Source organism: Haliotis cracherodii, unplaced genomic scaffold (genome assembly GCF_022045235.1).
Source record: "Haliotis cracherodii isolate W230 unplaced genomic scaffold, xgHalCrac1.p SCAF_1, whole genome shotgun sequence".
NCBI classification, from domain to species: domain Eukaryota; kingdom Metazoa; phylum Mollusca; class Gastropoda; order Lepetellida; family Haliotidae; genus Haliotis; species Haliotis cracherodii.
The window spans coordinates 37,781,912-37,795,544 of NW_027266264.1; the positions used below are offsets into that span (position 1 = coordinate 37,781,912).

A 13,633-nucleotide genomic window follows, 5' to 3' on the forward strand; every position below is an offset into this window, starting at 1 on the left:
TACTTGGCTGATTTGGCCCTTTTTTACCCCTTGCATTCACATGACAGATTGTTGCTCTGTTGTCATCCTCTGAAACAAGGCACTAACTCGCTCCTACATGGGGGTCTTAGAAAGTGGAATAAATGACTAATCACAATATTTTACAATCAACAAGGCTGTATTGGGATTTCCATCACGGTAGATTGTATAATTCTAAAGTTTGAATTCAGAAGCGTTTTCATACAACATAATGTTTACTCATCCAAGCTCTGGGTATTTGGAATGTGTATAACATTAAACACATTACAGAAATCGGAATTTGAAATCACCCCATATACTGAGCATTGAACAGTGATATTGTAATACATAATGTGGAAAGAGTGAACCTCCATTTAGCAGTATACCGGTAATATCATGCACCATTACTAAATACTAATATCAAGTGTGTATGTTTGCCTTCCCGGGTTCATTTAACGTAAATGTTTATTACCGTATTCGACGTAATAAGCGCCCCGCGCTAATAAGCACTCACAGACATATTTTCTAAAATATGGGCTAATGAACAATCCCAATTAACACCCCTTCCAATTGATCAGTGTACACAAGACTTATTTATTCGTGTATAATATGTATGTTATATGCATTCTTAATTATGGGAAATTAAATTCTGGAAAAAATATATCTGTCGTATATAAACATTTCAGGCTGTCAGCATGAACAACGAAATTTACGATCTTTCAACTCTCTTGTTTTTCACCAAAATAATATTCTAATAAGAGCCCCCTATTTCTAACTCTGAGAGCGCCCTGGGCACTTATGTCGAATACAGTATGTGCTGTACACATATGGTTTGATGAAGAAACTTAGAAAACTGTGAGCAATTTTAAGAATTGTTTTATTAAATTACCTCCCTAAGGTAACAGCCGATTTGCAGGAAGAGGAGGCCGAGGAAGGTGAGCATTTTACTGCTTGCAATTTGTCAGCCAAGCTCTTGTCTTGTTATCAGTTAGTGGGAGTTTGCCATTTTTAAGGAGATTGCTATACGTTATCATAAGGACTAGTGCACATGAAATGTTAGTTTCTACTGCTGCTTAGAGGATAAACAGATGTAATTATATGGATCAAACAGGACTTTTTCATTGACTATTTTATCTTGTTCTTGATATAATATGGCTAGTCCCTCAGAAATAGATTAAAACTACCTTGAGCTGCAGGGAGTAATGATGAGGAAGAATGCTGTTATTTTTGGGTGTGTCTAAGAGAATATGATTGCAGGGGAGGAAGTGGTGGTGGAGGATTTAAGCCAGAAGGTCGTCCACAGAGGTTTGATAAAGGACCTCAGATTGATACATGGACTAATGAAACTGCAGAGAATGCTGACAAGGAACCAGCAGGTGTGTTCAGATTGTTTATGACTATAGATTTGTGTATTGGAATATTGGAAGTCAGTATTTGAACTTTGATAAACTTTATATTTGATGTCATTAAGCATTTAGAGGTTGTGACAAAAGTGTGACAAAATGCATTATGTTGTTTGTCATCAGTGTTGTGTTCTGAACTGGCTTGTAAGTACTCAAATTATCTCCATATTCCTGCCTTATTTACTGACAAAGAGATTGATGGCTTGAGAGGATTACTGTAACAATAGTTTTCGTCAAACATCTCAACATGGATGACCATGTGTGGAATGTTTGTTTACACCTAGAAGTCAATTAGCACTGTTAATTTGAAAAAAAAGGTAATTGGTAGGTGAGTCATGTTGATCTCTAACAATTTGCGGTTGAATCGGCAAATGCGTCTCCGGCGATGCAAAGTGTAATATTATCATTGAGCTTTCTTTTGTAATTGACAAATTTCGAGTAGTCAGATATGATGTCGAAACCAGGATTATTTATGCCAGACAGCAGTCAAACAACAGCCCTGTCACTGAGAATGGCATTTATTGTTGCTTCCAACATTTACTTTTGATTAACTTTGTTCAGGTCTGATACACCACAGGCAGTGATGATGTATCTGCAGAATTCCTATAGTAACGTGAACTTAAACAGCATTTCTATCACCCCATTTTCTAGGACATTGACTGGTTGTCATCCAAAATGTTGTGAAGAATTTTCCAAATTTGGTAATGATACAGAAGATTGTCCTTTCAATAGTTGATAACATCATGAAACTTTCTGTTGCCTTTTGACTCAAGCAAGCTCCCTGTACAATGCACATACCCTGATCTATCTGAAAATGGTACATCCTGATCTATCTGAAAATAGTACATCCTGATCAATAGTTGGTAGACTATAAAAAACGTCTCCAGTCTTTTGGGTGACATTAATTGAGAAATATTTTCCTAGTTAACATTATGTTTTGAAAGTTAGTGATGGGTATTCGCATGACTTTCCCATTGGAATCTATTGCAATAATGATTCATGTATTGTGATACATATCACAATATTTCGCACATGTTCTTTCAACTGGTGTTTGTTGTGGATCTGAATACAAATAACCCACATTGTTTACAACTTCATTGTCCGCAATTTCGTTGGATATTGCTTTTGTCACAACAGTTGCCAAATGGATACATTTACAGGAAGCAGGTCGCAAATAGTTTTGCTTTTTCGATAGCAGGAATCAGTTAGTTTCTGAATTTCATAATTTCAATTCGACTGGTAATTTTTTCTTCTTTTTATCCCCCGCCCAACAAAGGAACGGGCTCTGTCCGTCCGTCCGTCCGTCCCTCCGTCCGTCCGTCACGTTTCGTTTCCGGAGCATAAGTCAGAAACGTTCAATATTTTTTCATCAAACTTTGCAGGTCTGTCAAGTACATGCTGAACTGGTGCCTTTTGCTATTTAGAAATTTTTATTTTTTATTTTTTACGTTTCCTTGGCAACAAGATGGACTAAGGTTCCAAACTCTCCTTTTTTTATAATTTCCATGACAAGTTCCACCTCAGTTAAAAAAAGTTAGGCTTTGTTTAGATTTAATTATGTCATAAATTCTGCAACAGGGGCTGGGGATATAGCCACGTTAGTGGCAAACTCTTGTTATATTTTTGATTGTCATTCTAGTGGTTGGTGAGTAAATAAGAAAACATAACATTCTGGATAACAACTTCTAGTTATTGCATTTAGAATTTTTTCAATGTAGTTCCTTATACGATACTCAAACTGGAGTTACTACATCATGGTTTAGGAGTTTCTCATCCACTTCTGTAGTTCCATTTTTGTGGACAAATCATCGACAACAAAACGTCACTAATGCAGAAATTTAGTGGTTATTACCGTAATACTGTGCACCCTATTGAATATACAGTAGACTTCAGTTGTAATGAACTGACCGATATAACAAACTGTTTCTTTGGTCCCATCCATTTGCTGTATATTTTATCGTATTAATTTGATAGATAGAATGATCATGTTTATAACAAAATCATGGATATTTTGTCAATGTTTGTATATAACTAACTGTTAAACCCTGAGCTTCTGCATGTGTCGCCGATTAGCTTATCAATATGGCAATAAAAAATTCATGGCAAGTGACTAACTGGATTAAGTAACTGACACCTTTGCCCTCAAATGTTATTTGAGATGAATAAATAGTATACATACAGTGCACACTTTCGTTTACTCAAGATGCCTGACGGTCAAAATGCTTTTAACAAACTACGGTTATTACGAACGAAAACTAGTGGTCCCTTTGAGTTCATGATAACTGTCATTTGGGTTTCTTGTCACCAATACCTGCAAAAATAAAATGCAAGTGTTGTAAGGCTTATTGCATAAATACTTATATAAATAAATATACACTATATATATTTAAAACTTTGTATTTGTTTAGGATGGGGAGAGACCTGGGAGTCTGCCCCTGCGTCTGAAGATTGGAACGATGATACTTGGCAGGGATCGGTAAGTGGGAAAATTCAGATGTCACCAAATTTTGTTTTTATACAATTACTCATGTTAGTGGTACTATTATTCACTTGTTTTCTTGAAGATCTCAAAGTATTTGGTTGACAAACCATTCTTCTGAATGATATGTGTGTAGTTAGTATTAACGGTTACAAATTACTTTGCCGTTTTGTTCTCTCAGCTGACTGAGTCAAAGGTGTTCACAGCATCAACAGTGAAGGAGGAACCCATGGCACCTTCACCACTGAATGATATCACCAGCTCTATGGGTCAGTCAAATTCTCTTGGACAATCTGGTCCGATGCCAAGCTCAATGGGACAGCCTGGCCCACTACGACAGCCTGGTTCAATTGTGACTTCAAACTCACTTGGACAGCCTAGTACATTGGGACAGAGGTAGGGGCACTTTTTTTTCAAATTAAAGTGTTAAAAGGTTAGGCCACATAATTATTTTTTTTCAAAAATGTGTTGGTAGTTCCAAATATCAGTATTTTGCTATTTCAATTTTCCAGCCATTCCAACCTTAAGTGTACAAATGAAAGCAATGATGTAAAGATACAGCGATCGTGTTGTGTTTATAGTGGATAATAAAGATATATGCAGGTTGTCAGGACAGGTTACATCTGTCAGTGCTACTTCAAAATACGCTATGAAAGGGAAAAGTGAACTAAATTTCGCCTGCAAATGTGTTTAAGAACCCTAAGCTTGGGCAGATGTTTTGGGTTGATCGGTAATGAGAATATATTTTAACGTGGCTTTAGTTAAAAAAAATAATGTTTTAACTGATTCATAATCTCTCAGAAAATATTTTGTAACTCTTGTTCTATTTTTGTTTAGCTGATGGCACACATTGAGTCATGGAAGCTGATCAATGTAACATTTGTCTGAGAGATGTGCAGTTAAGATCTTTTTCAGTTTACTGCTTATTAATCTTTCGGAAAATGGTCATTATGTGGTGTGTTTTTTCACCATGACAGATTGGACCTTGGCACCTTGTTAAAGACAGCGGAACAGCAACAGCAGCAAGCCAATGATAACTTGATAGCTCAGTATAACCAACAGGCCACAGAGTCTATCAAGAACACTATTGGGGTGTGTATATGTTCTGTTAACCTCAGTTTAGCCCAATATGATATAATATTCACAATCTGAGGGATTGTTTTTATGAAGTTGATTAGCCCCCTCTGAACATGCTGATCCTGGTTAACATTTGTCCTCAGCAGCCCATGCTTTCAGTGAGAGACTAATGGGACTGGGTGGTCAGGCTTATTGACTTGATTGGTGCATGTCATTGTATACATTGCATAGATCAATGTTGATGATGCTACAAAACCCTTTCCAGGTTCATTGTATGATTCCGACTTTATTGTGAGAAAGTGTTTATGAATCACTACTCAATAGTGATGATACCAGGGATTTGCGAAAAGGTGAGGGTATCATGGCCCAACAATGGCACATCACAAACACATACAAAAGCAAGTCAGTTGTTCATCTAAAAACAAGGGACATATGGTACAAGTTGAAATAGGGAATTGCCTAGGGCATAGTTTTTGTCACAGATGCATCAAATTTGCAAATGTCCTCTTCATGTCTACAATACTAAAGTTACACCTCTTGGCCAAATTCCCTTTTTTAACTTTGCAAATCTGAGAAGAAATTCTCATTCATATACATGTATAAAGAAGCTGATCAGCAATAAGGGGAGCAAAATTGGTGCCCATGGCAATACCTACTTCTTGCCTAAATATCTTTCCAAATATTACATTGATGTTTTCAGGGAGGACGTCCAACATTTCACATACAGTTTTAACAGTAAACTTCATAAGGCATTTGCTTTTATAGTTGACAAACTGTCCTGAATCTCTGAAGATAGATATATAACTGTATCTATGGTCACCATGTTTTGTAACAAATGCCCCATGGATCAAGGAATGTAGTTTTTCCTAAAGTTAGATAGAGGAATTGAACTTGGTTCTTTTCTGATATTGCAAAAAATCAAGCAAGTCCTTGGAGTTTTCAGAATCCACATGGTATTATTTCCACTTGTCTCAAATACTTTCTGTGAATATAGAGAAAGAATGGCAAGTTATGTGGAATTTTGTGATTTTGTAATTGTGTGTTCACAACAAATGTTCTTGAAATTTGCAGATCGGGTCATCTTCAAGGTCAAACCTTTCGAATCTCCAACCACAGACTGCCCCAAGTGGGTTGAGCTCCTATTCTCAAAACTTGCAGCAGGGGAACAGTATGTCTGCACAGTCTTTGGCAGCACAGCAGATGTCATCGCAGCCACCGCATGTGCAGCAGGCACTGCAACAGCGACCTAAACCTCAGAGAAGCAAGCTGCCTCCTCCATCAAAGGTATTCTTTCTTTTTATCCCCCCAGCATATAATGTTGGAGGATATAGTGATCAGCCAGTCTGCCTGTCCGTCTGTCTGTCTGTCCGTCGGTAATCATTTCCTTTTCTTGGGCAGAATTCGAAAACCATTCAGTGTATTTGATCGAAACTTGGCAATTGATATTTTGGGATTTTTCTAATTTTAATTTTTTTTAATTTTTATGGAATGAAGTTGGACATAGACTCAATTGGGGATGGGGTTCGTTTCTGGGGCAGAATTTGTAAACCATTCAGTGTATTTGATCGAACCTTGGCAAATCTATCAGGCACTTACTGAAGTGGTGCCTTTTGATATTTTGGGATTTTTCTAATTTTTATTTTTTAAAATTCTTATGGAATGAAGTTGGACATAGACTCAATTGGGGATGGGGTTCGTTTCCGGGGCAGAATTCGAAAAACCAGTCAGTGTATTTGATCGAAACTTGGCAAAGCTATCAGGCACATACTGAAGTGGTGCATTTTGATGTTGTTTTTTTTATGAATTTTTATTTTTTACAATTTTGATGGAATGAATTTGGACCTAAATTCCATTGGGGAACGGGTTCGTTTCCGGGCCAGAATCATTCAGTGGGTAAACAATGTATGCTTCTTACATTCAACTGTTGACTTATTACATACAGAATTGCACATTTACTAGTGGTTACTTTACAGACAGCTGCCGGGGGGATATGTCATCTTTCTGATGACTCTTGTTACATTTAACAGACATATTTTTAGGAAATTTGAACCTTGGTCACACTGTGCTTCATGTTCTTGTAGCAGTGTCCAGTAACATGTTTTTGTCAGTTCTGCCACGAGGCAGTTGTGGCCAAATGACACAAACTGATCTTTAATGGTATTTTAATTATTCCCAGGCTGGATGGGGGGGCGGTGGATTTACCCATCCGTCTGCTTTTCAATTGGAACCAATTTTCTCTAAAACTGTAAAGGTAGATAATTTTCACACTGATGTTACTGCTGGCTATCTAAAATGCGTTTTTCCAGAGTTACTTCTTAGATTTTGTTCATACACAGTTGTAGCCCTTGATCCATGTTATTATCCCCCGCCACGAAGTGGAAGGGGGATATAGGAATGGGTGCCGTCCTTCCCGTCCTTCCGTCACATTTCGTTTCCGGAGCAGATCTTGAAAACCGTACCATATTTCTTCACCAAACTTGGCACATAGATAGATCTAGTGGTGAACTGGTGCCTTTTGATAGTTTGGGATTTTTACAAATGTTATTTTTCGAGATTCCATGGCAGCAACTTTGATTTAGACTGAAAATGGCGATAGTCCTCGTTTCCGCAGCAAATCTTGAAAACCGTACCATATTTCTTCACCAAACTTGGCACATAATGTCATCTCACAGTATTGAATACATTTCCTTTCTTGTTGGTAAGTTCTGCATTGCTTGAGTGTATGTTCCTCCAAAAGCGTCATGGACACAGTTGTTGCATTCACTGACCAAATTCATGCAGAGAAACAATTCATTACAAATACAACAGTGTAACTGATCTTAAACCTACTCAACTGTATAAACACTATATATTCTTGTCAACCAAACTCTACTTCACTTTCTTGATAACGGTGTCAGAACCCTCACCGAAACCATCGCTCCTAATTGTAATAAAGAAGTTGTTCGTACATATGTCTCATCCTTACTCATTACAAATTCAGTTACATATTCTATCATAAACTACCTTTCGTTCGTATCAATTTCATAGTATTAAACAGATTTTCTCAGATTTACAGACAACATGAAGCCATCCTAGGCTTTATGGGAGGCAGAGTTCTGTCCCTTGAGCGTGCCTGAAATCTATGATTGTGGGGTCTAAACCCAGTTCACTCTGATTTTGTTTCTAGGTTTCTCAGCACCATACTATTGCTCACGGATTGCACCACATTAAGGTTACATGCCGTGGTATAACGGGAATATTGTTCAAAGAGGTGTTAAACCCAACTCATGGCGGGGGATAGTGGCAACGCTTTTTTCTTGTTCCATGTTTGTTTTATTTCCTTGACTACTTGTATGTTTCAGTACAAAATTTGTAGACATGCTATATCTGGTCTTACATACAGGTGGTAATGTCTTGCATTGAAGAAAGTAATCAAAACTCATTGGCTTCATGTATTATCATGATTATGCTGTATATTTTTTGGGAAATGTGTCTACTATATACAAATATATAAGATAATATGATACTTACAAAAATATCATTACCCTCAAATTTAGAAGATGACTCAAGTAGTAAGAGCACTATTTGAACCACTCCTTATTTCAGATTCCAGCATCAGCAGTTGAAATGCCAGGCCATGTGATGCCGCAGCTGGATGTTCAGTTCGGAGTAGACTTTGGGGCTGATTCCTCATCTCCATTCAGTTTTGGGTCCTCTGACTCAGCTGTTACTGCAAGCGGTTACACGACAACTACCCAGAATAGGTAAATCCTGGATTTGACAATGTTACATAACTATTTCATTTGCTCTTATAAGCTATACTGCTGATATACTCGAGTCAAAACGACCATTTCAAAGATACATATTGATCATTTATAGTTAAGGCAGAGCTATAGATAAGCTTTTGGTTATTTGGGTATTTTACCCAGGGGTTAGATTGGTTATCCACAAGTTTTAGAGGGTATTCAAATTTTTTTACCCCCGTTTCTTGACATTTGGGTATTTAACTTAAAACCTGTTTCGTAACAATCCCTGTAAATCTTTAAAAAAAAGGAGGGATAGTATACCCGTCTGCATCTGCTAGCAGCTCCCTCTCCGGGAAGCCATTTTTGGTTTACAAATCCTGGTATTGTAAGGAAGGCGCTATTGTTTTTATTACCAATCAGTGACTTTTAAAGATTCAACATGTGCATTGACTAGGCACAATGTGTGTTTCAATGTGGCATCTATCAGTATGTTTGTCGCAGAAGCTTTTCTGAATGTAACTGTCGGTAAGTGAATTTGGTGATTGGCTGATACACAATCATTTTATATTAATTGTAATATACGCAATCGTTGTATCTAGTAGTTGTAATGTAAGCGTTAATTTTATTTGAATAGCATATTTCTAATTTTTGATGCGTATTTGATACTCAAGGATTTGTTATGTCTGCGTATTTCAGTTTATTTGACGCAAATACACAGTTTATCTCGAGCTCTGGTTAAGGGATGCCTAGATTTTATGTCTCCATAGACCTTTGTCTCTTCAGAAACCTCTTTCACTGGTGCTAATAACTGAGATGAAATCTCTTTATTGGTCATTTTGTCAGTTCTGTTTGTGCCAGTGGACATCAAAAAGTTGGTGCATACCCTTAACAGATCACCATCTGTAATCAGAATCTATGAATATCTTCATTAGTTAAGAAATAAATGTTGATTGTGATTTTTATTTATCGTACAATAAATTGCACTTCGTACTTCATGTTTCGTTGCGATTTATCGCATAGCTATCTAATATTTGAAAATAACCAGTGACAAATCACAGTTATCTAATCAAAACTCTTGTCTCATTATGTAATCTGATACTTTGATGTCTTTATGGTATTGATCCAACCAAAATTCCATGTTTATGATTCAGTGCTGTTTCGATGAATAACCATCTAGCTCAATCGAGCAAATCCTCTGAATCTGTGATGCCGGCGACAATGATGTCGTCCCCTGGCAAACAGCCACCTGCAATGAGTGGTCTTGATCACTCCTCACCCAGAACCAGTGTGTTCCAAAACACAGCTTACAATACAACACCACCAAAGAAAGATGCTCCTTCACCACTGAGTCAGCCTACAAAGGTATGGCGATCTATCATGATTGACAAATATCTTTAGAATATTAGATTTCTGGAACTTATGGATGTCCTATTATAGGTTTAGCTCCTTCGCTGACTAGCAGAATATTGTCATTTAGATGTATTTTACTTCATGCTTAAGGAAACAGAAGTCTTGCATGTTTTGGCCATGTTATCCACTACTTAACATGATCTTCTTTAAGATGACGCCCCCAGAGCCAATTCCATTCCCTCCTTCCCAGTCTGATATGAAATCCAGCCCTCTGATGGGAGGACAGAGACAGGGGCAGACAGCAGCTTCACTGGCTCAGGGTAATGCTTGCAAGTTACATACATGAACTAACATCATTCAGTGAAATTGATCAAAATGGATGATATAGACACTATTGTTTGCAAACACATTCCAGGGTTTGATTTCGCTATATTTTTGTTTAACATTTTTTTAAAATGCCACCAAATATTTATTTCCACATGCACAAAGTGCATGTCAATGTTTCAAATTTGTGTCTAACCCTTACATGTCCCCATAACATCGATCTTTGAACACATTCAATACCTTTAAGTTATTTACCATACTTAATCAATAATCTCTTTTCATGTACATTTTCTCTTGCATTTTGGGGCTTGACGTCATCACATATGGGTTGAACTTTGTGAAATTATGGGTACAGGGTACAACCTGGTTTTGTCTGGTGCAAATAGGTTTTCATGTGAACATGACCCTGGTGCCAGTTAAATCAAGCCCTGCATTTGAGATGAAAATATTTGTTCTAAGGTTTTTATATTTCCTGTCTTTGTTGCACAGTCTATTCTGTGATTGAACGTGGGTCAAAATTAGGCTCAACAGTCCCTCCAGTATATCATGTGAAATATCATAACTAAGCATTGTGGTTATGTAATCATGGGATGAATTAACTTTTCAATGCATGCTGTGCCATTTTAATGAAAAAAGTTTAATTTTGATCAAACCGAAATAAGAGTATATCTATTGTCCCCCTAAGACATTTTGCAAGGGGTGTTAAAATTTACATAGTCCATTCATCAGTGGACGTGCTGTTACTTGAGCAGATCTTGAAAACTGTTCAATATTTATTCACCAAACTTGGCGCACCAAAAGGTCTCATGTCGGTGCCTTTTAATACTTTGGGATTTTGAAAAACATTGTTTTGAGTTTCCATAGCAACAATTTTGATTTAGACAGAAAATGGGGGTAGTTATGCAATCAATATAAACTAGTTGACATATTCAAGACAAGTATTTACTATTGCAGGGACATCAATGACTTTGTCCTCTTGTTTCTCAGAACAGTTGAACACAAAATATTATTTTCATAGCATGCTTCTCTTTATACCAAGGGGGCACGGGTGGCCCAATCGTCTAAGTTGCATCCCTTTGGGCACGCCAGAAACCAGTGATTGTTGGTTTGAATCCTGGTTCACCCTGATTAAGTTTCTAGGTTTGTCAGCACCATACCCGTGCTCGTGGGTTTCACCGAAGTGGTAAAAGTCTTAGACCTGCATCACTTCGGGCTATCCTCCCACATTAAGCTGACAAGCCGCGATATAACTGGAATACTGTTAAAAGTGGCGTAATACCCAACTCACACACTCACTCTTTATACCAAGAATCACATTGAGGATAGTGTGTTCAATTGGATGGCCAAAGCACACGATGATGCCTGGGTATGTTTCTTTTTTCTAGGTTCACTTTCCACTGTGAAATCGGATTCATCAAGTTTGGGTTCATTTGTTCAGTCATCAGGAACATACCAGTCGTCAAGCTATCAGGGACATAAGTCTTCTGGACTGTCCAATACACAGGCATATACAACAAGTACACAAGGTAGCTCCTTTCCTTCTCAGTACCAGCCTAGTCAGAATCAGTATCAGACTGGACAGAACCAGTATTCATCTGGATCCAACCAGTTCCAATCTGGTTCAAACCAGTATCCAAGCTACCAGACAGGTGCGGCATCATTCCAGAGTCAAACGAACTACTCGTCAAGCCAAGCCAACCAGAACTCTCTTTATCCTTCATCAACACAAACAAGCTCATATCAAGGGCAGCAGACTGGTTCATCGTACCAGTTAAGAGACTCGCAACCGTCCTCTGCACGGCAGTCGAGCACAAACTCATCCAACGCGTATCAGAACCAGGCCTCCAGCCTATCTTCCCCTCCTTCACAGACTCAGTCGGCATCAGTGTCTGGCTACAACTCAAAGTCCTACACCTCATCTGGACATCAGTCCAATCTGCAAACCTCGCCGCTCACTGCAAACAAACTTGGGGACACTCTGTCTAATATGTCAATAAAAGACTCAATGGCTGACACTCACCAGAGCTCCCAGGTAAGTTTAAGGATGTAACAGTGTTGTGCGTGAACTGCTCGGTGAATGTCTCGTGGCTCAGTGTGTCCCTCATAATGTGTTGGTGAGAAAAGAGCATTCATGTGTCCCAGTGCCCTTTATTCAATGTAGGGTAACGGAAACCCTGGAGTTCACCTGGCGTTCTGGATACCTGTCTGCACAGAATCAGTTGAAGTGAGCCAGTTGGATATATGTTTATGTAAACATCGCTAAACTCTTGTTGGTAAAGAAATGCAGTTACTGAAAAGTTCTCAGTAGTTTGTGATTAACTCTTTCAACACTGTAGGCCAGTACACTCACTAAGAAGCCTGGAGTCCCCAGACACTGCAGGCTGGTAGGCCAGCCAAGCCGTAGTCATGTCAAAATAGTTTATAATTTTTTTAACCTACCCTCATTCATTTATTAAATCGATCACATTTCACAATGTCTGAAATAGATTTTCCATTTCAATTTTTAATTTTTTATCCATAGATTAAAAAATTATTCACTATTTCCCGCAATAATATTGAAAATAAATTTTTCGGACAAACACTTTGACAACGGGTCCACATTGAACATGTCAAAGAGCAAAATAAAGATGTTTCTAACGCTGGGTCACATGCTCATATTTGACCAATCACGAATCCTGTAGTAGATTTCGGCAAGAAAGTGTCATTAGAAACCGATTTGTATCCAATAAAGTCATGATACAGCTACACAAACACTCCAGGCGAGGTTACTACCATATAGATGAAAACATTAGCTTTCTAATGGTGTCACATGGCAGTTTTTGACACGTGTTATTCATGCGAAGCTTTGAAAACAGGCATTTCTTCATGTTACTTATCGGATGGCCGCTGTTATCGGGAAATGGGTGGTGACAGATACTATTTATAATTCTTTCAAAAATAATTTTCCCATTGCGTAAACAATTAATGTAACAAAGAAATAGGTAAGTGACTTTCATGAAATCTATATTTTTGCTGAAAATCAAATTCCCACTTCCTTCATTCTTCTGGATGTTATGAATGTGTTAGCTTACATTTTCTTATTTACAATGAACTAAATTAAGTTGTAAATGCATTATTAAAATAATGTGATAAACATAACTTCCATATGTATAAACACTTGGATTAGACCTTTGAAATGGTGGATAACATGTTGTAGCTAAGATGTTTTACAAGCAGATATTTTCCTTGATAAATATTGGCTTCATCTATGACACAAGTCTCTGGTAACTCGGTGTCAC

At 37.7% G+C, this 13,633-nt stretch overlaps 1 protein-coding gene across 4 annotated transcripts in view; it reads left to right on the forward strand.

The window, feature by feature from the left end:
* LOC139477400 (protein lingerer-like) overlaps positions 1–13,633 on the forward strand; it is a 42,874-nt gene that overhangs the window by 16,972 nt on the left and 12,269 nt on the right. For all 4 annotated transcript variants that reach the window (XM_071259981.1, XM_071259966.1, XM_071259974.1 and 1 more), the window contains exons 6-15: positions 896–932; positions 1,255–1,373; positions 3,809–3,876; positions 4,061–4,275; positions 4,857–4,971; positions 6,028–6,240; positions 8,542–8,699; positions 9,833–10,043; positions 10,243–10,351; positions 11,741–12,387. In XM_071259981.1, the coding sequence (XP_071116082.1) occupies positions 896–932; positions 1,255–1,373; positions 3,809–3,876; positions 4,061–4,275; positions 4,857–4,971; positions 6,028–6,240; positions 8,542–8,699; positions 9,833–10,043; positions 10,243–10,351; positions 11,741–12,387 (1,892 nt within the window). The remainder of the gene's footprint in view (positions 1–895; positions 933–1,254; positions 1,374–3,808; positions 3,877–4,060; positions 4,276–4,856; positions 4,972–6,027; positions 6,241–8,541; positions 8,700–9,832; positions 10,044–10,242; positions 10,352–11,740; positions 12,388–13,633) is intronic.